A 23,699-nucleotide genomic window follows, 5' to 3' on the forward strand; every position below is an offset into this window, starting at 1 on the left:
GACCCCTGGGGAATACCACTCATGACTGATCTTCAACTGGATTTAACTCCATCTACCACCACACTCTGGGCCCGGCCCTCCAGCCAGCTCCTTACCCAGCCGAGAGTGTACCCACCCAATCCACGGGCTGCCAGCTTTTGTAGGAGAATAGCATGGGAGACAGTGTCAAAGGCTTTGCTGAAGTCTAAGTAGACCACATCAACAGCCTTTCCTTCATCTATTAGACGGGTCACAGGATTGTAGGAGATCAGATTGGTCAAGCAGGACCTGCCCTTCACGAACCCATGCTGGCTAGGTCTGATCTCCTGGTCATCCCACACCTGCCGCGTGATCTCCCTCAAGACAATCCGTTTCATTACCTTCCCTGGCACCGAGGTCAGGCTAACAGGCCTATAGTTCCCCGGATCCTCCTTACAACCTTTCTTGTAAATGGGAGTCATGTTGGCAAGCCTCCAGTCTTCCAGGACCTCACCCGTTAGCAGAGAGCGCTGAAAGATAACGGAAAGAGGCTCAGCGATCACCTCTGCCAGTTCCTTCAGCACTCTCAGGTGAATCTCGTCTGGACCCATGGACTTGTGACAGTCCAGTTGGAGCAGTAATTCCCTGACTGCTTCTTCAAGAATCACAGGGGGTTCAGTCTGCTCCCCAGCCGAGACTGGGAAGCCCTGGGAACAACCAAGATGACTTTTAAAGACAGACGTAAAGAAGGCATTGAGAACCTCAGCCTTTTCCTTATCCTCTGTGATCACATTCCCAGCCTCGTCCAGTAAAGAATGGAGATTCCCCTTTGTCCTCCTCTTACAGTTGATGTACTTGTAAAAGGGTTTCTTGTTTGTTTTTACTCTAGCAGCCAAAAGGAAGGAAGGAAAGGGAGGAAGGAACCTTTTCTAGTCCTCATACGCACCATCACAGTTGCTGTTGGCCTTCCTGGCCACCTGGGGGCACACTGATGCCTCCCCTTCCCCTTCGGATGGCTCCAAAACCGAAAACTCCGGGACCTAAAGGCCTTTCGCCTTTGTCAGCCACCACGTCTGAAATCACACTTGGCCCGTACAGAGATCGAACCCGCGACCTTGCCGTTATTAGCAGGAAAACCCTCCCCAGACCCTCTGTGGCTAGAAAACCCATCCAAATTGCAAAGAAAATCACACCAATTTTTCATATTGTTTCATTATTTTGAATGTTTTAACTTTATTGAGACACCAGTAGTCACCACCTTCACTTTGTTAACCACAAATATATAGGATATTGTAAACACATGTGCCGAGGTGGCGGGGCTTGCTGTAGTTGGATTTGAGGACGGATGGGGACAAGGGAAGAAGGGGTGAAGGTACACTCAGGCTTAAACAAGACCACTCAGGGGATCCTGCATGTGGCAGGCCATCCATGAGTCATTGTATATATGTATAGCTTTATATTATACATCTTTTAAAATATATATATATATAATATATACTATACACAGGCAGTAATGTGGCAGGGGAAGGGGCAGGGCAGCCCAGATGGTGTGATGGATGCCACGAGGGCAGCAGGGAGGTGTCTGGATGGACGGTTTGGACTTGCTGCATGAGGTGGCCTCGCTGTGTTCCCTGCCTTGTACCTGCTCTGGAGACCAGAGCCAACACTCCCATGGAGACTGTCATACTACGCTGCCTTCCTGGGTCCTCCTGAGTGCTCCTCAATGTGTGGAAACACACTGTCTTCCTGCCCTGAGGGGACTGTCAGGACTAATGCAGAAGGGATGGGTGTGTAATGAGATGATGAACAAGTTGATGGGGACATAGGTGAGCCAGGGATGGGGGGTACGTCAGAAGGCTGAAGTCACGGGTAGAGCTGGGGCAAGTTTTCATTACTCCTTTGACCTTCACAGTCCCTGCTATCATAAAAGTACCTTACTTGGGGACTTGGCAAGATAAGAAGACATCAAGGGGCCACTGCTCCCAACAGGGGATGAGTAATCCTCTGTAATCCGGACAAATGGCACGGCGGGGAAGAAAGCCTTCTTATCGTTTTGCTTATGCAGCCTTCCCTCTGATCTCCTAATCCCTAGAGTGGGACTGATCTCACACTCATTTAGGATCTAAAAGGGACATGTTCCAGCCAGGTGCCCAGGCCTTCATATGATCGCCAGCAGCCCCTTATCAGAAGTTCCCAAGATATGATAACCACCTACCTTGGGTAGGTCCATCTCCTCAGAGCCAGCTCTATGTCACTGAAACTGCATTTTCAAGGGCTGTGTGCTAACCAGATGGGTCCCCCAATCAGGTTTGCCACCACCAACCCTCCCTTGCAAAGGCTCAAAGAAAGTCAATTCAAGGAGAGCACCCCTTCTCCCATGAGCAAAGGCAAGAAGTTGCCCAAGCGTCTACTGTTACAGCGTCCCCTACCATACCAGTGCTTTTGCCATAACACAAAGCAAGGAAGAAAGAGACAAAGACGGGCAGTAGCCCAAGATGAAGCTACCTGGCTTACGTCCTGCTGAAGGGTTGGCTGAGGAGGAGGTTCGTCCCACCTCAAAGCCACTGAAGTCCACCAGCTGGTTACATGAGGGAAGCAAGCAAAAGAAGGATAAAGAAAAGCTTTGTCATGAGTCACACCCACAAGATGTTCAGCCATTGATGTAGCTCTGCTGGGGGAAGGGGCATAGATAATTGTCCTGTGTCCATCAAAAAGACCCCAGGTAGACCCTCCAACACCCTTCCAGTTTATGGCCTGTACTACTCATGTGACTGGTCCCTCATCCCAATGAGATGGGACAGATGATGGGCAATTCCCAGCAGTTCAACAGATCTTCATGCTGAGAGCTTGTTATTTATAGCCTCCTCCTCTTGGTACCCAACCCACACATCAAAATGAAAGCATGAAGGATGACAGACGACTCTGGGCAAGCACAACTAGTTTGTCTTCTCCACCTCACTGTTCTTTCCTTCCTCTCCCCTGGTGGAAGAGGTGGATGGAAGGAGCTCCCCCCACAGTGAATCTCTCAATAAAGTAACCCCCTCCCAAGCCTAAATATTAGGCTGATCCCATCGAGAAAAAAAAGCCTGAGGTTCTTCCCTCTGAAAACTACCCCTCCTATGTACAGTATTGCTTTCGCTCAGAGCCATGGATAAAGGTGTGGAGCAGGTAGAAACTGTGCCTGCATGCAATGGAGAAGTGTCCTTCCTTCCCCCTTGGAACCCGCAACTCTGTGTTGTCTACTCCCTCTCCACTGATGTGGGGCAGCTAGAAAGGAGTAGTGCTAGGAGGAGGAGGACAAGTGACCTGGATGAAAGAGGACTGTGTCCTTCAGATGAGGTGTTTGCATGACCAGACCCGCATCCTGTCCACCAATGGATGCTGGATCTGTTCCTGACCTCTGCTCCTTGGGCCAGTGCCACATGGACCATGGTGGCTGTCCAGGGGACAGAGCTCCACTGCTTGTGCTCTGCAAGATGTCTGTGCTGAAGCAGTCCAGCTGGCTACTGTTCAGTCCCTTACTTCTAGGCACTAACATTAATTCTATCCTGGAATAAATACTGTGGTTCCGGAGCTGTTTCTTGAAGCAAGATTCTAAAAAGTGTGGAGTAATGTCAATACAAGCTCTATTTAAGATTCACTACTGCCACCTAGGTGAGGCTTTACAGACATGTCAAATGCTGCAGGAGCACTAAGTTAACTAAAAGTGCACAGGACCAGTGGTCAGGGAGCCCACTGCGGCCTCAAACAAATTGGAGAGTGGAAATGGAGGGAATTCTCCCATCTTTGCTGACCTTCCCATCGGAGTGGGAGGTGAAGACCACCTTTGGACTCTCCACCACTTGCTGCACCCCAATGTGATGTCTGGACACAACAGCTGCATCTCTTTTTGGGGTTCCTGCTCCATTCCCATGTGCATTATCTGGCTAGCGGAAGGGAGGGAGATGCATCAGTACCCAAGCAGTGAAAACACCTCTGCACAGAGAAGGAGTGTCCCTCACAGTACTGCCTTCCTGCTCTGCTCTCAAGCCCTCTACAGCAAAACCTGTGAAAAACACTGGATTTTGATTGTACCTGCAAATATTCCTCTTTCCTATCCCATTCAATCTCACCAAAACCTCTCAAAACAAAGCATCCCCTGACTCACAGTGAAAAGCACCTTCTCTCCCCATCCCTTCCTCCACTGTTGCATGCCTGCATGCCAGCTCAGCCTGCCCATTCCACCCTCCCCTCCCTGAGCCAATTCAGATGCTCCTCAAGCACGGAGCAGCACTGCAGCACACAGCAGTACCACCTCGCCTATGAACATCCTGCTCCCTCTCACCTCTTCCACCTCTGCTGTAGCCCCTCTTCTCTCTTCCAAGGAAGGGGGAAGGGGGGAACCTCCCTCGGTGCCAGATTTTGGAACAATTTGGTGCTGGGTAGTTCTGGGGGGAGGAAGGAGAAGAGGCAATGGGGAGCGCTTTTTTTCTTTTTGTTAAAAATAATAAATAAAAACTGATGACCCAGAAGGCTGGAGCATAGCTGAGAGCCACCTCCTGTGCCACTACGCACGTGTCTGGCTTGTGCCTCGGCTCACTGCCGGCAGTGGGAAAGGGGGCAAAAATGGAAGGGGACAGGGAAGGGGCATTGGCGGCTCAGTAGTTCTGCGTCTGGTACCCCTGTGTCTCGGTGTCAAAAGCATCTGCTGCAGGGGGCTGCTGGTACGTCCCCACCGTGTCCGTCGCATCCTCCTCATTCATGTAGGGAGCGTAAGGCATGCTGGAATCCTGGCTGGGGTCCATGTAGTCCTGGGAGAAGAGGGCCGAGTCGGCACCCAGCCGGAAGCGCTGATATGCCAGGAACGCCTGGCCCACCTTCAGGAGGATGGAGAGAGATGGGAGGCAGAGAGGGGATGGGAAAGAGAGAAAGGGGAACGTCCCAAGAGAGAGAAATAAACAAAAAGGAGGTTAGTCGTGGTTACTGGTTAGTATGCGAAGCCCATCTGGGAGACAGTCCCACAGTATGCACTTGGACTCCAGCAGTCTTCCCAGAGCATCCCCTGCACAGGTGAGTGGTAGGGCAGGCTGTGAGCTGCCCCTAGAGGCAGGGTTTGGGGAATGAGGGCTGAGGGGAATAGAGAAGACACAGCAATGGGGGGCAGAAGGTATCTTCTGGCTGAGACATGAACAGTCATCAAAAGAAAGGCACAAGTGTTACGCAGCATTAGTTAGACTGAGGGAGAGAAGGGGCCGAGGAGGAACACAGATGGAGCCAAGTGCTCAACAGCTTCTCCGTCTGCACCCCTCTTCCCCAGGCTTCTCATCACTGAGGGGCATTATGGCAGCAAGGATGGGGAGTTGGGGAATAGCGTGTTGTATTCTTCCTGAAAAGTAATGTCTCTGAGCCGTCGGACAGCCAGAAAGGCAAGGAAGCCCTGTGAGGAGAGAGAGGGGTGAGGAGGAGGATCAGTGAGGAAGATCAGAATGGAGCGTTTGAATGAGATGAAAAATAAACACAAAGATCTGGGGGAGAGGATGCCTTCAGCCACCCGCAGCCCATGTGTCCAGGAGGATCCTGCAAGTGCTGCAAACACCGCTCTCCAAAAGGCTCCTTGCACAAGCTTTGGTTCCCATCATGCCTTCTGCTGAAGCTTGAGGGATGCTGCTGTTTGCCTTTGGCTCTTAAGCTGGGGGTCACACTGCTGTCCCTTGTCCCCACTGCCACCCATCTCGGTGCAGTGCCCAACTACTGCAGTCATGTGTGCAGGCTGCATACCTAGAGATGGGAGAGATGCAACTGCAGCCTCTTGTGGCCACTCAGGACATTTCATGTGAGCCCCCAGCCTGCAGCTCCCTTCTCTGCTTAGCATCTGTGAGCTACAAGTGCCGTTCAGAATCCTTTCATGGACAGGAAAATGAAGTGGAGCTTCTATCCATGGAGACCCATGGTGGAGCAACACCTGAAGCATGAGTCCCATACTACAGAGCCATGTTGGAGCAATGCTTGGAGAGCTGCAGCCTATGGGAAGCCCATGTGGGTGAGTCTGAGAAGGACAGTATCCCATGGGAAGAAGCCACATGGAGCAGGGAGTGACCATGGAGATGACAGTGGTATAGACTGACCACAGTTTCCATTCCCCGCCCCTCTGTGCTGCTTCAGAAGAAAGTAGGTGGAGTAGATGGAGAAAAAGGTATTTTTAATTCACTTTTAGTTCCCACTGCTATAATCTGTTATTAGTAGACAATAAGTTCTATTAATTTCCATATGCTCAGCTTGTTTGGCCCGTGACTGTAACTGGTGAGTGATCTCCTTGTCCTTATCTCATCCAAACAGCTTTTTCCAACATATTTTCTTCCCTGTTCTTTAGAGAAGAAGGTAGTGTGAAGAAGCCGAGCTGTCTGAATCCACTACACCAGGCCTCCCTCCTAATTACCTCTGCTCCTCCATTTCCTTCCATAAGGCCATGTCATTTCCATAAGGAATCACTTATCTTGTCACCTCTCATTCCCCGCAACCAATACAATATTAGAGGAGCCTCAATCTGACATCATGGTTGCTTTACTTACCCAGGTGAAGATGGAGAAGAATGAGAATGTGATGGCTGCTCGGGCTGCGTCTCCTCCCTCATTCAATGGGTTGTCCTCTTCTTTTGAAGCTTGCCACTGGTTAGTCAGAAAGCAGAAGCCAACAAACCAGAGGAATGCCCAAAAAGCTGTAGAGGACAGTGATCAAGAAGGTGTGCGTGAGCCCAAAACAAACACATCACATTACTCTGCAAACTAGAACCCCACACAACCCATTGTCATACTGCAAAGTGGGTGATGTGCTGGCCATGAGGGCTTTCTAAGCTTCCAGGTTCACTGAGGTACCATATCAAGCAGCGCTGGGCCCCTCTCCTTTTCTGCCCTATTGGCTGTGTGTGGGACTGCTAGGCTAAACATGAACCAACCTGGAAGACAGAAGTCCTTGACAAATTCAGATGCTGTGCTCTTGCTCTACCTGTGGTCCCGTCACACCACAGGGGATGTAGGGATCTAGGTAAATTGAGCTAAGAACTGGAGAAGATCCTGCACAGCTATCAGGAAGGGGGGATGCCAGGGATCTGGCAGCAGCCCACCGTCAGCAGCAGGACAGCAGGGCAAGGGCAGAGAAATCCAGTTGGGAAGCTCACCTGAGACGCCAATGTCTGAGAGCACTGCCTTTTTGCGGTCCTTGACGCTGCTGATCTGCGGGAAGTAGGCATCCAGAGCCAGGTAGAGAAGGCAGCTGAGGAAGGCGAGGACACCCACAGTAATGCCATAGTTGCAGGCGTTGCGGTTGCGGTTGAAAATGCAGTGCTCCTCTGATTCATCCAGGCGGTTCACATACCCCTCATTGACAATGGAGCCAAACACCACGATGGAGAACACCTGGAGGACAGGCAGAGGGACATCAGGGCAGGTTGCTCTGCATGAGCTCCACGGATCTTGGGCAAGCCCCCATCCTGCTGCCTCACCTCAACTGTGGCAGTGTAGCAGGGGTGGTTTTATTTGATTTCAGAGGATTAGCTTAAAATAGGGCACATCTAGATGGAGTCTGTTCATCCATCTGATCCAAACCTATGTGAAGCAGCCTCAGCCTGGAGGAAGGGCGGCTTCCAGCAGACGCACAGGGAGGCGATGTGGAGTGTAATGCAGATACAAATTTGGTGCGGGTGCCTGCGTGCAAGGGCTCCCAGCAGCAGAAATCCGCTTAGTCTGCACTTATTTTCCCACCCACTCCTTTCCCTTCTAGGAATTCCTTGTCTCACTACACATTTACACTCCAATTTTCTCCATCTGGCTACTTGTGCTCCTTTCCTTCTTTGCCTTCCCACAGCCCCAGCTCCTCCTGCTGACCCACTAGGCTCCTGCTCTCCCTATCTCCTTGCATATAATCTCCCCCTCCCCATTGCCCTCCTTCAGCCCAGCCCATGACAAATACTAACCTTCCCCACAAATTTAGCAGAAGCACTAGGAGTCTTCCCTACCCACCACCAACACTGCAGCAGTGCATTATGTTAAATAAGGTGGAATTAAGGATGAGGCCAGGTAGAGATGCCATAATCCACACCTGCCAGTTTAACCTTTGCGCACCGAATTAGCCTTTGCCTTCTGCTACATGGCCAGTCCTCTCACACAGCAGGAGGAAGAGGAAGGAAAAGAAGGGAAGGAAGGAAAAGGAAAGAGAGAGAAGGCAGCATGCACAGATTTCTCTTTGCAGGGTGTCTTGAGATCTTCAGGTCTCAACCCAAAAAGCAAAGAAGCTTGGTGACTGCAGAGAAAATTAAGTGTTGATAAACACCAAGCCCATACACAGCCTCAGGCTACTTAGAGAAGTTGTGAATATCCCATCTCCTGGAGGTGAGGTCCAGGTGCTCCCAGGGCTTATGTGACTATGGTAGGATTAGACAATCTTGGTGGTTTTGCCAAACCTTAATGATTCTATGATTCTATGACCACCTAAGGTATAACCCCCTGGGTACTGGGGCTACAAAGTGGGTGCCTGCTTTACTGCAGCACCAGGCAGAAAGCACACCTTCTCTTTGGAAGATGAGAACAACCTCCAAAGAGACAGTTTGGTGTTCACTTCAAGTTTAGGGCTCATAAATGGTCAAGCCAACCCTTGCAACAAGTTGCAGTGAGTCTCTGCTTGTTCATTTCAGGTTGAGTGAGCTTCTTACTCCCCAGAGATGCTTCTGTTTACTCTGATCCTTCCTTGACACTCATCTCACCTCTATCATCTATAGGCTTGCTGCTGACCTGGAAGGGCTCTCCCCAAGCAAAAGCAGCAGAACTAGTCTTTTTTGTACTTGCTCCTTCACAGCTATCCATGTCAACATTTGAATGAATCAGTTGAGTGCATGAGACCAGAGGGACTGGTTGGAAAAGACCACAAAAATCACCTGGTTCAACAGCCAGCCCATCCCCACCATGCCCACTGACCACATTCCTCAGTGCCACATCCACATGGCTCTGGAACACCTCCAGGGACAGTGACTGCACCACCTCCCTGGGCAGCCTGTGCCACTGCAGCACTGCTCCTTCTGAGAAGTTTTTCTTAACATCCAACCTGAACCTCCCCTGGCTCAATTTGAGGCCATTACCTTAAGGTCATTCCATAGGTTGGGAAGATAAGCATGGCAAAATGTCTCCTTACCCTGATGCCACATCCCTCACTCCCCTGGGGGCTGAGCCCAGTTTTACTGCTGCACACTTAACCCCAGCTGTGTCTTGGCACAGGTGGTGGGTGGAAGCTCGCTGTCTTTGCAAGGCATTTCAGACCAATTAAATACTCGACATCTCCTAGTTTGCACAAGCTGCACATATGCCAAGATAATCCAGGCAGCATGTGCAATGTGAATGTCTGCCTGGATTAAAAACCAAACACCACAAGCCTGCAATAATAAAACATTTGTGTTTCCGTCATCAGCACATCTGCATCACTTACAAAGAAATGCCAGCCACCCTCCTTCCCCTGCACGCTGCCATTCCTCATTATCTGTAGGACTGCAGCACCCTCATTTTCCACTGCAAGTGCCTGGCGGCATCCAGGAAGCCCAGAGCCAGGCATCTTGTAGAGCTGACACAAACAGAGGAACCAAAAAATGAACTGCTTCCTGCCATACAAAGCCTTGTTTTAATCCTGCTCTGGCCAGGCAGAACCTGCTGAGCATCATGTGAGGTCTGTGCAGTGCGCCCATCCCCATCCCCAGGCATCATGTGATGTGCCCCGGCACCATGCAAGGATTTTCTGGCACCTCCTCCTGGGAATTTGCCACAGTTTCTTCCCCAAAAACCCTCTGACAGCCTCAGCAGGCACAAAGCTGTTGGGCTGATGTGGTGCCAGCCATGATTCCTGCTGCTTCCTCCCCTGCTTTATTCCATTAGGGAGAGGAAACAGTTCGGTGACATAACATAACCCGTGGGACTTCAAATCCAATCCACCTCAGACAGAACGAAGCGATGACCTCTCCCATGCTGATCTGGCAACGAGCAAGAATAAATCTATTTAAAAACACGGGGACGAGGAAGAGAGCAAACATCAGAGATGATGGGGTTTTCATCTGCACTCGTTCACCTGCAAACACAGCTTCTGGAAAGAATCAGAGCACCCTGCACAGACATGGATTATCATCATCATCCCCATCATTAAATCTGCTTGTATTTAGCTCATTTTGAAGAAAAACACACGTGGCTTTGGGTGCGTGTGGGAGCAGCAGCCTGAAAGCAGAAGGCCTCTGTTTAACCCCCAGCATTCTGGTAAACCCTGATCCCAAAGTATTGCCCATCCCTGTGAGCCCCCCCTACTTTTCTCAGCTCCTGGAGGCAGTCCTGGCTGGCAGCCACGTGGCGTCTGCCACTCAGCTGAGCTGGAGCAGGTGATGCTGGGGGGAGCAGCTCCACATCCCTAATTCCTGCCCTGGGATCAGAGCAGGGCTCTCCCTGCCAGGTAGCTTTTGTTCACCATTAGCCCTTCTGCTGACCGCTGTCACCCATCCATCGTCATTCTGGGACCACACAGTGCACCTTTCTCCATTGGGGTCTGGCCCTCAGCACATCCACCACCCTTCTGTTAGCACAACCTGGTGTCCTTATCCCCAAAGTCCTCATCTCACCATGTGTCCCACCATCACACAGTGGCCATGGCAGCCAAAGCCATTCCAGGTGCACACAGTAAGGGCAGGAAGAAGGTGAGTCTGGGGTCTCTTGCTCCAATACTAGGACAGTGTTTCAGTTCACACTTTACTTATTCATGGAGTTGGTACTGTGTTCAAAGCCTGAGGGGTTGCATCCTTCCCTTGGTGTCGAGCTGCTCTGTTGGCCAGGTCTGTGCAAAGCACAAGCAGAAAATTTTGCTTAGCAAGTACTATTTTGGACAAAGCCAGCCACAAGCAAAGAGGCAGTATGGGGAGTAATGCCTTAAAAAAGCCTCTGGAGCATCCAAGTAACCTGAGCTTGTTGGATGGGCTCTCCAGAATTGCTAACCTTGTGCCACAGCTCAGCATCCTCCTTTTCCAAATCCACCCCATCCCTCCCTCCTCTGCCAGCCCATCTGAGCCCAGAGCCTTCCACTGCTGGCAAAAGCCAGTGTGGTCACCTGTTGGTACAACGCCCTACACTCATCCACACCTCGATGTCGCAACCAAGTCTGCTCCAAGGCATGACCCAAGTGCATGGTCACTTCCTTGGGAAGCAACTATAGAATGTTCTGCTCCTTATTAAAGTCCATCACATGAAAGTGGCTATAAGGAGCCTCCAGCCTCGAGCATCTGAACTCCCTCCCACAGGGAGTGAGAAGGGCAAAACAAAAGTGAACTTGTATTTTTTGAGTGTTCATGGAGAGGCCCTGGAGGTGTTCAAGAACCACGTGGATGTGACACTGAGGGACATGGTTAGTGGGAATGGTGAGGATGGACTGATGGCTGAACTAGGTAATCTTGGAGGTCTTTCCTAACCTCAATGATATTATAGCAGTTCTGGTGCCAGTCACAGCCTGAGACAGGCCTTGAACACCCATCAGAACCCTTCTTGGTCTCAAGACTGGAAGTCAAATTCAGGACTAAATACATGGGAGGCAGCTTGTGGCTCCCTGGACAGAATAAGTAGGAGGAAGAACCCATGGCTGAGGAGAGTAAAGGGTGATGTGCCACTCAGGACAGCCCGACCAGGTCCTGGCTGACCCACAGTGGGATATGGCCTCCTCAACCCCATGCAGGGCTAGTGAGCCCCATCCTGTCCTCTGCCAAGGTCAGAGTAGCAGCCATAGGGGAATGTTATGGGGAGATGCTGGTCCCCAGGACACGCTCCTTGCTGTGGGCTCGGGGAGCACTGAGGTGCTGTGGAGCAGAGCAGGTGCCTAATAAAAAGACAGATATCCTGCTCTCTCTCTGCCTCACCTTTGGGAAGCCAGAACCCCGCAGTGCTCGAATGAAGTCATGAAGGAAAAAAAACAAAAAGGCAGAAAGGGTGAGAGAGAGAAGGAAAGAGGAAATTCTGCCACAGAGATCAGAAGCAGGAGAGCCTTTGTAGGTCACACTCTGTCCATTATACTTGTGCAGGCAAAGGGACAGGGCTGCATGCCCCCATCACAACCCCAAGCCTGGTGTCAGTGAGTCCAGACATACAGACAGATGGACAGACACCTGCATTAATGACATCCTCAGCCATCCTGGGGCTCTGCAGCCATCCTCACATCACAGCACCGTGAGGGACAGACAGCACCCCCATGCCCAGCTTCAATTCCCCGTTCCCCCTTCGGTGCTTATTCCCTTTTATTTCATTTATTTTGCCCCACCAGTGCCAGCACGCATGTGCCCTCTCTCCTCTGCCTGCCCTCCCTCCTCAGCTCCCAGCCCAGACCTCAATCTCTCCCGCGCCGGCTCCTGCCGCAGCTCGCTGCCTTAATCCCAATGACCTTCGTGCGGAGATGGAGACGTGCGGGGCCGGCGGCCATGGGATGGGGGAATGCGTTACGGAGAGCAGCAGAATGAGAGGGGGCAGGTAGAGGAGGGAGCACAGACCCCACCCCAGCTCACCTTTACCACTCTGTGTACCCCAAAGCATCACCCCCAGCCTGCTGGTACCCCACATCCCACCAACACCCCAGCCAGGGGGGAGGACACACGGATCCCCAAACAGATGGAGATGGAGGCAGAGCCCACCCTGGATCCTCCCCAGGGCTGCAGCCCCGCAGCAGAGCGCTCTCACCCCACATGGCTCTACAGATGGCCCTATGTCTCTGCATATCTGCGTGCCTACGGCTGTGCACCTATGGGGGCGTATATATATATGGATGGAGCTATGCACGGAGATCGGCACATCTGGAGGCAGATGCGGGCACGCAGATATACGCGTATGGATGGAGATGGATCCCTATGGAGGCACGGATATGTCTGTCTTATATACGCGGAGAGCTACGCGTGCACGCACGGATGACAAGCGATATATATTAAAGCATATATAACATATACCGTTGGAAGCAACACGATAATCTACGATATATAACCGCACACGGCGAGATAACGCGCACGCACACGCGCCCATGCATGCGCGGGGAGGGGAGCCCAGGGCCCCGCCGCTGCGCCCCGCAGCCCCGTCCCGCTCCCCCCCGCTCCGTGCCGCGGCCTCACCCAGGAGAGCAGCCGGAGCAGCGTGTGCGGCTGCCGGAGGAAGGCCTGCAAGTCGAAGGCGCCGCCGGCTTTCCCCGCTCCGAAGGCGCCCCCGTCCATGGCGGGGCCCGCGGTGTGCTGCTGCGCGGGGGGCTCGGCGGGGCCGTGCCGTGCGGTGCCGTGCGGGGCCGAGCCGGGCAGCGCCGCGCCTGGCAGCACGGCGGCGGCGGAGGCGAGCCGCGCGCTCACGTGGCAGGGCCGCACCGCACGAGAGCGCGCACTCCCTCCCCCCACCTCCCTCCTGTCTTGCTCTGAAGCAGAGAGCTTACATAGCAGTGAACAGGGACACCCTCAGGATACTCAGTGCCCCTCCAGCCTGACCTTGCATGTCTGCATGGTTGGGGCATCCACACGTGTATAGGCAACCCATGCCAGTGCCTCACCATCCTTACCATAAAAGCCTATTTCCTTTTATCCAATCTAAATCTCCATTTGAAACCATTTCCCCTTGTCCTGTCCCAGCAGACCCTGCTAAAGAGTCTGACCTCTTCTTTCTCATAGCCCCATTAGATACTGAAGCACCTCTACAAAATGGTGGCAGGTATGGGGTGTCCCTTTGTTGTGAGAAGACACTGCATCACTGGGCCAACCACCCCTCCAGCTCTTCTGACCTCAAAGGCAGATAAAGCAACATGGCAGGTTGGACCTCTTCTGGGCCTGTCACCTTTAGGTCATGCCTGAACACATCCAGCTCCATGGGGAACGTGCTCAGTTTGCTCCAAGCGTTGGGTGGTGTTTTCGGCACAACCTGTGAACCAGCCCTTCAATCTGACCCAGCTGCGCCTTGTCTTTAGCTCTCAGAGCAGGATCTGGCTCTATAGGTTGGTGTTTGCTTCAGCTCTTTAATTAATGTTTGCAGTAACTAGGTATAACCATAATGTGCATCCCAGCAGTGGGAATTCAGGTGGCTTTGGCACAAGGGTAGGTGTCTTGTGTCTCAGCCATGTAAAAAACATGATAGCCACACACTGACCTTTGTTACTGCGAGTGGTGACTGGTTCATTGTGCTTTTGCTGTCCAGGTAGCACTTGATTAAAGATGAAAACCCTACAACCCCACACCAAGGATCAGAGCCACTTTAGGGCACATTTCAGCCAGAGTCATGTGTCAAATCAGTTATCCTGCAATGGCACTCACGCCATTTCAGGTCTAGGGAAGTCTGAGTTTCTTCAGCCTGATCCTATCCAGTTTCCTGGTGCTCACGGAGGGAGAGTGAATAATTTATCTCCCATCCTCTGTCTCCCTTCCTGTTCAGGTTTCATCTCTGCTTCACCTCTGTGCTGATGTTTCTGTGCAGCAGCAGAGCCAGCATCAGCAGCACACAGAGCAAGAGAAATAATGTGCGAACAGCATGAGTGATAAGATCTCCAGACAGGTCCCACAGTAAGCCTTATTTTTAGTTCCTCTTCTGAGGCATAACTTTAGCACTTAAGTTGTTGATATTGACTATTATTAATTCAGCAGTAGCACAGAGAGGCCTTAATTGAATTGGGAGCTGTGTTGTACCAAGCACCATAGAAATACACAGTGGGACGCAGTTCCTGGAGAACACACAATCTGCTTGAGAACGTGTCCCTGCGAGAAGGAATTTATGTGATCTCCTTTGATGCTTTGAGATATGCAAATAAGCAAAACGGGTGCCAATGTTCACAGGAAAACCTATTTGATCTTATGAATGTTTAAATACCGTGTTTCCATTTCTTTGTTGTTCCCGTGTTTCTTCACATTGACGAAGATTCGTCAAGCATCATTTGAGTTACAGATCATTAGGAGATTCATTTAAGAAGTTGCAGGTGTTTTACTATATACTTCCCAATGGTGACTGCACCACCTCCCTGGGCAGCCTGTGCCACTGCTTCAGAAGAAGAAATCCTCCCTGATATCCAATGTGAACTTCCCCTGGCCCAACTTGCAGCTTCACAGACCGAAGACCTCCAAACAGTCTATCTGCTTCCTGCTTCTCATGATACCACCCAAAGCACAAGCAGAGGAGCAGAAGGCCATACCAGTGTGATCTATTGTCCATGATGATAGAGGTGTACTGTGTGTACATGGTGCAGTCACCGTCCCTGTAGGTGTTCCAGAGCCATGTGGATGTGGCACTGAGGGATGTGGTCAGTGGGCATGGTGGGGATGGGCTGGCCATTGGACCAGGTGATCTTAGAGGTCTTTTCCAACCTCCATGATGCTGTGGATGCACATAATGGCCTCATCTGCATGTGAGAGACTGCTACACTCCTGTTAGGAAAATGCTGCAATCATCTTGCTTAATCACCTTTATATATATAAAAAAGAGACAGAATAGAGTCTTCATCTCTCTTCATTTGAATAAAGAGGACCCACAGGGGGCATGTGCTGTGTGTAAGTTTGTTTAATCAGATCGTTGTGACTGAAATTCTTCTCAGCTTTGTCTTTAATTTTTTAAATAAAATTTAAATTTTAAAATAAATATTCCCGATATTTATTTAGCAATGACACCTTCTGCTTGTTTTTCCTTCACCCTGCCCAGCCTTACTTCGGCCTGGAAAAAAAGCAGGTTGAGGTGGAAATAGGGACACAGCCGGTAGGCGCGCAGGAGCAGCGGGTGGAGATGAGGCGAGCGCTCAAGAGCTGTCAATGCCCTCCGCAGGACAAGATGGCGCTCGCTACCCCAATGCGCCTTCGCACCATTTTGACCCCGCTCCCCTCCCGTAGCGCCGTACGTCCCCTGCTCTCGCGAGATCTCTTACGCTGCGTGTTGCGTCACCGGGGGCGGGTCGACTATAAGTGTCACGTGCGCGGAAGGCCTCGCTCTTTCCGGTCCGGCGCGGGGACAAGATGGTGGGTGCACGTCGTGGCGCTGGCCGGGCCTGGCCTTGCCATCCGTCCTCTACCGCTGCCATCCTTGCCACAGCGGCTGCCAGCTCCTCACCCGGCTGCCCCCTGTCTCTGCGGGACATGGCGCCGGGCTTATCTTGGGGCTCTAGTCCCTGTGGGCGGGCGAGGCCTTAGCGTGGGGACAGCGGCGGGCCTGGAGCCCGTGTGTGTGGGATCTGTGGTGGGATGGCGGGCAGCTGTGGGTTCGTGGGCACTGGAGACTGCTACGCTTCTTAGTTCAGCTTCTGTACTAGTTAAAGCCTTTTTATTATTAATTATATGGCGGATATCAGTGAAACTCTGAAGCAAGTGTTATATATTTATTTTCTTTTTTTTAGTCTCACCGCAAGTTCTCGGCCCCCAGGCACGGCTCCCTGGGCTTCCTGCCCCGTAAGCGCAGCAGCAGGCACAGGGGCAAGGTGAAGAGCTTTCCCAAAGATGATCCCAGCAAACCCGTCCATCTCACTGCCTTCTTGGGGTACAAGGCTGGGATGACTCACATTGTCCGTGAAGTCGACAGACCTGGGTCCAGTACGTATCAATCTTTCCTTATGAGTGGCAAAAGATAGAAGATAAGAGATACCTTCTTATAGGTAGCTGTGAATGTTAATCCTGCCTTAGCTTTACACCTTTTTCGGCAGGTGTTTCTGCTCAGTGGGTGAGGTATGAAGCATCCTAAACCATTCTTCATCATGAATGATAGCAGCAGGAACTCCTATTTAGCAATAGTTGTCATATTAACAGTGCTCTTTGTGACATGCGTGGAGGCTTGCACAGGAGCCTCATTTTGGTTTAGCTCTGATGTGCTACTTAAGGTTGTTTCTTGATGTCTAAGTAAATCACCTCTTTCATCATTGTTACCTTTGTGAAAGGAATTTGTGCCCTTTAAGCTTGAAACTGCCAGTGAGGAAGAGCAGAAGGTGCTTAAGAGCTGCTGTTGGTTTAACCTGTATTTCTGTCTCACTGCAGAGGTGAACAAGAAGGAGGTAGTTGAGGCTGTCACTATAGTAGAGACTCCTCCCATGGTCATTGTGGGCATTGTGGGCTATGTGGAGACTCCTCGTGGTCTCCGCAGCTTCAAGACCATCTTTGCTGAGCACATCAGTGACGAGTGCAAGCGTCGCTTCTACAAGAACTGGTAAGAGAGCAGGACTTTCACTTACTGACTTAATTTTTTTCTTCTAGGTTGCAGATTATTGTAGCGTAGCTTCTTGATGCAGCTTTTCCACTATAAGCATTTGGCCTTGGTGACCTGGTATAGAAATATGACCTGCCAGAGCAGGGTTTCTGGGAAGGTGACTGTAGCACTAATGATATTCTTGGCATGGGGTGACAATAGTAGTTTTGGCCTGAGATCTCCTTAACAGGCTACATATGATGATACTTCGACGGGCGGACATAAGGAAATCGCCTCTGGTGCTTGTTGTTGAGTGTCGAGTCCTGACTGTAGCCCTGTTTTCTCAGGAAAGGGGAGGCTGAATGTTACTTTTGATTACTGTTCCGGGCACTGTTGTGATTTCAAGTATGCACAATTGCCTGAGTATGGCTCCAGCGTGTCTAGGGCTCACAGCTTGTTTATGAACTTTGCAGGCAGGGAAAATGTCAGCGTAGTGCAATAATTGTCTCACGGGTGTTACAGTAATGACCTTGCTGTCAGGCATAGCTCAGGCTTACAGGGGGGAAATTACGGTGTTGTGTAGCAGATAGCAGTCGTCTGACGCAATTGCTTTAAAGGTCTATTTTTCTGTTATTGTTCGACATCTCTCTACAGTCTTTTGTCTTCTGTACTGTGAATATTAATGTGCTTTGGGATTCATGGCAGCTCTGCTCAGCTTTGGCAAACTTGCATTTGTCTGATGAGCTCCGGGCTCCGCTTGCCAGTGGAAAAGATTGCTTAGAAGCTGGCAATGAGCCACAACTGGCTAAGGTGGCAGCTCCTTCCGCTCATCCCCCCTTCCCTGGGGGGATCGATGAAGGGCTCAGCCAAACCTTGTCTCTGCTCTGCTCCTGAAGGCACAAATCCAAGAAGAAGGCCTTCACCAAGTACTGCAAGAAATGGCAAGACGAGGAGGGCAAAAAGCAGTTGGAGAAGGATTTCAATAGCATGAAGAAATACTGCCAGGTTATTAGAGTCATGGCTCACACCCAGGTAAGTTGTATGCAAGTACACAGTGGAAACAATTAAGATTGCAAGAATAAAGCCTGGTCCATCTCAGCAGTGAGATTTCTACCCGCCCCACAGTCTAGTGATAACTGTTAAGCACATGATGAATCCCAGTAGTCTTTAATTCTGTATTAAGTGTACACTCAAAGTGTGCATGATTAGCCCTGAAGGGGACCACAGACTGTCATCTACAGCTGTGCTCAGGAGAGGCTGAACCATAATGGGCACTGCTTGGACTCAGTCCTGTGCTACAAATGGAAGTGGACCAGATCATCATCATAGTATCATAGTCTCATGCGGGTTGAAAGGGACCTTAGAGATCATCAAGTCCAACCCCCGGGATTCGAGCCTCTGTGTAGCAGAGCAGCACTTCTACTACTTGCGCCACAGGGGGGGATTCGAACCCCGGGCCCCAGTGTTGCAAGGCGGCATTCCTACCACTACACCACCGGGGCACACAGATACTTAACTATACACAGATACTTAACTATAGCGTTTGTGTGGTTGTAGAGTTTGAAGCCATTCTGCAGGGATGGCAAACACTCAGGATTTCAGTGGCTTTTGCTCCGAGGAGCTGCTGGAGGAGCTGTACTTCTGAATGGTGATATCTGCCTAGCTGTCAAGAGTTATGTCAGGCTTGTTTGAGGTGTAATTAAATTGATGAATTGTCTATAAGCATGGTAAGATGTCTAATTACACCTTTGCTGATTATAATAGAGCTAGTTTCCAATATTAGACAGCAAAAGCAGCATCGCAGCTGCTGTTAATACTCATATCAATCCCTCCCTTCTAAATATAAATTATAAACATGGCTGCTGTTCAGTTACAAGAAAGATTGGGCCAGGACTGGAATAATACTGGAGTAGGTGATACAAGGTCAGTCTGGAAGAACGGAAACTACATTTCATCCTTTGTTTTACAGATGCGGCTGCTTCCCCTGAGACAGAAGAAGTCTCACCTGATGGAGATCCAGGTGAATGGTGGCACTGTTGCTGAGAAAGTGGATTGGGCTCGGGAGAAACTGGAACAGCAGGTCCCTGTGTCAAGTGTCTTTGGTCAGGATGAGATGATAGATGTCATTGGAGTCACCAAGGGCAAGGGGTATAAAGGTAAATACATGGAAGTTCTCTGTAGTCAGGGTACGTGTTTTAATATAATCCTGGCCTTTGGTTCTCACAGTTGAGTGGGCCAAGAGCTGAGGAGGTATTGCTGTCACAGTTCGGTGATGAAGCCATGGAATAAGCGCTGGGCACAGCGCCTGACATCTGTGAGGAGTCATTCCATGCTGCCTTCCTTCTGAGAACAACACTTCCTAGGGACAGCCAGGGAGAGAGTGTGGGCACTTTTAGGACAGCGTGCTTCAAGAAAAGCAATTCCTGGAGTACTGTGTCTAGGCTTCCGTTTTATTGTTTAGGGACAGTAGCTCAGAAGGTCTTCTGAGCTCTATTTGAACAACTGAAGTCATCACAGCATGCCAAGAAACATCAACACTGCTTGCATTTCTTGTTCTAGGTGTTACCAGCCGTTGGCACACCAAGAAGCTGCCCCGCAAGACTCACAGGGGGCTGCGCAAGGTGGCCTGTATTGGTGCATGGCATCCTGCTCGTGTGGCCTTCTCTGTGGCCCGTGCTGGTCAGAAAGGGTATCACCATCGTACCGAAATCAATAAGAAGATCTACAAGATTGGCCAGGGTTACCAAATCAAGGATGGAAAGCTGATCAAAAACAATGCATCAACTGATTATGACTTGTCTGACAAGAGCATTAACCCTCTGGTGAGTTTTAACAGCTGTGTGGGAAGAGTTGGAGTCCTCTGAGGTGGTTGGGTGTGGTACATGATGTGAAAGGATTGAATGAAGAGCACTTGAGGAAAAAACTCAGCTGCTGTGGGTGGTGGTGCTGCTGAGTCATTCTCAGTATTGACTTGTGTAACTTTTGCTTACTGCATTTAATAATTGGCAGCGGTATCAAGGGATGCTGGGAATGATACTCATGTATATAAGGAATAATTCAGCCACAAAAGCAGGTGGCTTTTTTTTGTCAACCTCAACATTGCTGCTGTTATTAGCAGAATTCACATTGCAGCAAGTGAATTGAGAGACTTCAGTGAAAGACAATAGAAAAAGTGGGGATTTCAGTGAATGAAGGAATGGCCAAGTTGCAGAATGGGTGCAGGAGCCTCATGCTATTGGCATATGATGGTGATATGTTGATATGTTGCCACTGCTGATCTCACCTTACAGTGTGCACTGACTGTTTTCTTCCTATCCAGGGTGGCTTCGTCCACTACGGCGAGGTGACCAATGACTTCATCATGCTGAAGGGGTGTGTTGTTGGGACCAAGAAGAGGGTCCTAACCCTGCGCAAGGTAAGTAGGGCAGACATCTGTCAGATGGGTTGAAATAGCTTTTCTCAGCTGCATTGCATCTGGTTTGAGTGTCTTTGCTGCTGTGGGGGTTCTTAGATTCTTTGGTGGTGGGGGCTGACCACTGTTGTACAGACTGTAAGTTGGCTTATGCTCCTCATGTAATAGCAGCTGAAATAAGAGGTCAGAGTGATTTAATGGTGTTATTGAGATGATGAGGAGAAAGCCACCAGCCTTCTGGCTGGTTGAGAGGGTGCTGCTCCTGGACTCAGCTGGAATCTCTCTTGTAGTCCCTGCTTGTGCAGACCAAGCGTCGGGCTTTGGAGAAGATCGATCTGAAGTTCATTGACACAACCTCCAAATTTGGTCATGGCCGCTTCCAGACAGCTGAAGAGAAGAAGTCTTTCATGGTAAGGATATTATCTAAAACTGATGAGTTTCTTAGCGTTACACATATCTTGGCAGCTGGCACTGCCTGTGGCTCCTGGGGATGATGGTGTTTGCAGTGGACTGTGGGTGGCATTTTCTATTTGGCACAAGAAGCAGTGGAGCTGTAGTCCCTGTGCTCTTTCAATGTCAGACCTTTATGAAGGCAATGTGCTGGTGAGCAGCTTGGTAGGTGTGCAGGAGCTTCCCCACTAGGTGGCACCAACATTTCTTACCTGCTAAATTCCAAGTCTGATTTGATGCAGTGCGGCTGCACCAAGTTCAACTTTCTCCTGAAGCTTCTGGCTTCCAACAGGTGGCATCACTGAGGGCCTTTATCTCTACTAATAGAGTTTATTAAAGAAAGTAATAAAACTGCAAGAAGCTAATTGGGATGCGATGTGGTTATTGATGGAATAGACCACTAATGTTTCTTTTTTCCCCTTCAGGGACCACTCAAGAAAGATCGTATTGCAAAAGAGGAGGTGGCTTAATGTGTGAAACTATCTTCTGCTCTGTGGCCTGTGTGCTGTCAGACCAAAAAATAAAAGATTTTAAAGAATTTAACTCTGTTTCCTGCTTTATGCATCAGGTCAGGCATTCTGGCTGCTGCAGGTCCTATGCATGGGATCGAGCAAACAAAAATCTCCCATGAGTAATTGCTTAATCTTCTGCCTGGCAGCTGGGGATCCTTTGCACAGAACTGTTAATGAAACTGCTTTAGGTAGTTGATATATCCCTGAATTTTGTGTAAGTACCTTTAGTGTGGGTGGCTGATGATTCCTTGTGTGGTGTAACTGCCTGGCTCAAGGAGTGGGCCTGCCCCAGAGGAGGGGAGGGTGATGTTTTCACCCTGATCCCTCTGTAATGCTGAGGAGGGAGCACTGTGTGCTGCTGGTGTTGTGTCACTGGCTGGCTGAAAATATTGCTCTGGTCTTTGGGGGGGTCAGTTTGGCTGCAGTTCCCAGCAGGGTTTCCTTGGTGTGGGGATGCAGCTCTTCTGCACAGACTCAGCTTGCTATAGCAGGAGTCCTGACAAACACTGCATTTATGGGAGCTGTGGTGTTATACCAAGAAAGGCAGCACAGCCCTGAGCGCTTGGGTGCCTCCAGCCGCAATAGTGAGATCACTCGTGCTTTGGGCCATAGCCTGAGACTGAAGGCTTGTGTAAATTTAGATAACTGAGCTGGTGGAGCCTTTGCTGCCCATAATTGGAGAGGAGGCTGTGATTAAGGCAATAACCCTCCAGATTTACACACCAAATGAATTGGCATGTGGCTCTGCACTGAGATACATCCAGGCCGGTGCTGTTTGCTTTGATAGGAATGGAAAAGGATAGATGTAGAAAATAGCTTTCATCATCACGCATAAGAACCTTCTAAGAGTTAAAAGGTGGCTGTGAGGAGGAAAAACATTTACCTTGTTTCCCTAGAAACCAGACTCCATGACTGCACAATCCGGCTGGCTCCCTGTCAGCCTCGTTTAACACATGAACCTGTTGGCTGCTTTCAGCCAAGTGTAACAAGAGAGCTCTCAACAACCAACGTTAACTTGATTATTTTCCCCGAGTTCCCCCTCAAATTGGCAGGCAGGTAAAGCAGAGTCCTCAATTACTAATTCTCCAGTGCAGGAAAGTGGGGTTTCCAATCAGCAGCCATCTCGAGGTGACAGCTTTATGAGCGGCTCTGAAGATGGAGGTTTCCCTGCCCCCTAGAGAGCTTTGTTGCTTGTGGTTGGCTGTGAGTTGATCGTTTTATAGCACACATGTGGAGCTCTTAGCCAGCCCTACCTGTTGCTGCTGCTTGATCGGACCAGCCTGAGGCATTGGAGGGGATGGGGATTAGCAGTGAGGTGATGGGGATGGAAGCCCACCGTGAATTACATGCTGCTAATTCTGCCTCTTTCAAAACCACTGAGACCTTCTCGCTTTACCAAACCGCAGCTCGTGGCGGGGTCTCCAGTGGCAGCTACGAAGCTGGTGAGTTTATTTCAAAGCAGTAAGGAGAACAGCCGGGATTTTCAGTCAAATTAGCACCTAATTAAAAGGAAGCAATCCTTAAGAAACGCCATCCATGTTAGGGATGCTCAGTGCCCATCTCACACAAGGAGCTCTTTCCTTCAGCCGGGAACCTGGTGCCAAACTTTCATTGGTTTATGCCTGGAGTGGTGGTTGCTGTTAAAACACTGGGTGGGTAAGAAAACAATACTGCAAAAGTAGTTTTTAATCCTTTTTCCTCCTGAAAACTTGGGGTCAGGAGGACATCCAACGTCAGGAGATGGCGCTCCTCCCTCTACCAATGGTTGGACACCACTATTGCAGGTGGCAGGGGGTGTCCATGACATTTGTCCCCAAGTCCAGTGGGGCTGCTCTGGGATAAAGCCCCACTTGACTGGTCACCCAGGTCTCTTTGCAATTATTGGAAGCTGCCTGGGTACCGAGCACTAGGCTTAGCTGCAAAGCCACTGAGATCCTGGCAGGGCCACATGGATGGGAGAAGCTGTGGAGCACCAAGCTACACTTCTGTCATGAAGGTCTGATTCTCATCTCCTGAGCCTTCCTGCTTCTACAGACCTCCATCCATCCCTCCTCCATCCACACATCTATTCCTCCATCTACCCCTCCATCCACCGCTCTACTCCTATCCATCCAGCTATCCAGGATGACAGGGACAGTCCCCATAGGAGTGCTCAGAAGTCAGTGCAAGTCATACATTGGTCCCCCAGCAAGGGGACAAAAAATGGGCTTCTCTGCCCTAGAG

The 23,699-nt window shown here is 50.4% G+C and overlaps 2 protein-coding genes and 1 non-coding gene across 5 annotated transcripts; 2 read left to right on the plus strand and 1 right to left on the minus strand.

The window, feature by feature from the left end:
* Positions 1-1,154: 1,154 nt before the first annotated feature.
* On the minus strand, positions 1,155-13,294 carry SYNGR1 (synaptogyrin 1). 3 transcript variants are annotated; one of them, XM_015860344.3, is made up of 4 exons: positions 13,091-13,294; positions 7,112-7,349; positions 6,507-6,652; positions 1,155-4,814 (listed from the first exon to the last, which is right to left on the minus strand). In XM_015860344.3, exons 1-4 carry the CDS (start codon positions 13,187-13,189, stop codon positions 4,596-4,598), a joined length of 702 nt encoding a protein of 233 aa, XP_015715830.1. In that variant the 5' UTR covers positions 13,190-13,294; the 3' UTR covers positions 1,155-4,595. The 3 variants fall into 3 exon arrangements, with proteins under 3 accessions (XP_015715830.1, XP_015715839.1, XP_085373790.1); XM_015860353.3 differs by having other exon boundaries at positions 1,155-5,374; XM_085517664.1 differs by lacking the exon at positions 1,155-4,814 and adding an exon at positions 6,120-6,301.
* RPL3 (ribosomal protein L3) lies at positions 13,188-21,507 on the plus strand. Its single transcript, XM_015860321.2, has 12 exons — positions 13,188-13,466; positions 15,045-15,137; positions 15,639-15,827; positions 15,914-15,949; positions 16,324-16,516; positions 16,955-17,123; positions 17,999-18,134; positions 19,072-19,258; positions 19,662-19,924; positions 20,422-20,517; positions 20,805-20,924; positions 21,390-21,507. The coding sequence occupies exons 1-12, from the start codon at positions 13,188-13,190 to the stop codon at positions 21,432-21,434; spliced, it is 1,806 nt and encodes a 601-aa protein (XP_015715807.2). The 3' UTR covers positions 21,435-21,507.
* On the plus strand, positions 19,364-19,456 carry LOC116652828 (small nucleolar RNA U83B). The gene has a single exon (XR_004306047.1). It is a non-coding gene; the product is annotated as a small nucleolar RNA U83B (small nucleolar RNA).
* Positions 21,508-23,699: the final 2,192 nt, after the last annotated feature.

Source organism: Coturnix japonica, chromosome 1 (assembly GCF_054131305.1).
Source record: "Coturnix japonica strain WE chromosome 1, WE-NBRP24, whole genome shotgun sequence".
In the NCBI taxonomy this organism is placed as follows: domain Eukaryota; kingdom Metazoa; phylum Chordata; class Aves; order Galliformes; family Phasianidae; genus Coturnix; species Coturnix japonica.

Coding starts and splice junctions, on each gene's coding strand:
- RPL3 (XM_015860321.2), top strand. CDS start 13,188: ATGGCGGGGCCCGCGGTGTGCTGCTGCGCGGGGGGCTCGGCGGGGCCG. Junction 17,124..17,998: donor CGTCGCTTCTACAAGAACTG/GTAAGAGAGCAG, acceptor CTGCTCCTGAAG/GCACAAATCCAAGAAGAAGG. Junction 20,518..20,804: donor GGGTCCTAACCCTGCGCAAG/GTAAGTAGGGCA, acceptor TCTCTCTTGTAG/TCCCTGCTTGTGCAGACCAA.
- SYNGR1 (XM_015860344.3), bottom strand. CDS start 13,189: ATGGACGGGGGCGCCTTCGGAGCGGGGAAAGCCGGCGGCGCCTTCGAC. Junction 7,350..13,090: donor TGCTCCGGCTGCTCTCCTGG/GTGAGGCCGCGG, acceptor CCTGTCCTCCAG/GTGTTCTCCATCGTGGTGTT. Junction 4,815..6,506: donor TCTTCTCCATCTTCACCTGG/GTAAGTAAAGCA, acceptor ATCCTCCTGAAG/GTGGGCCAGGCGTTCCTGGC.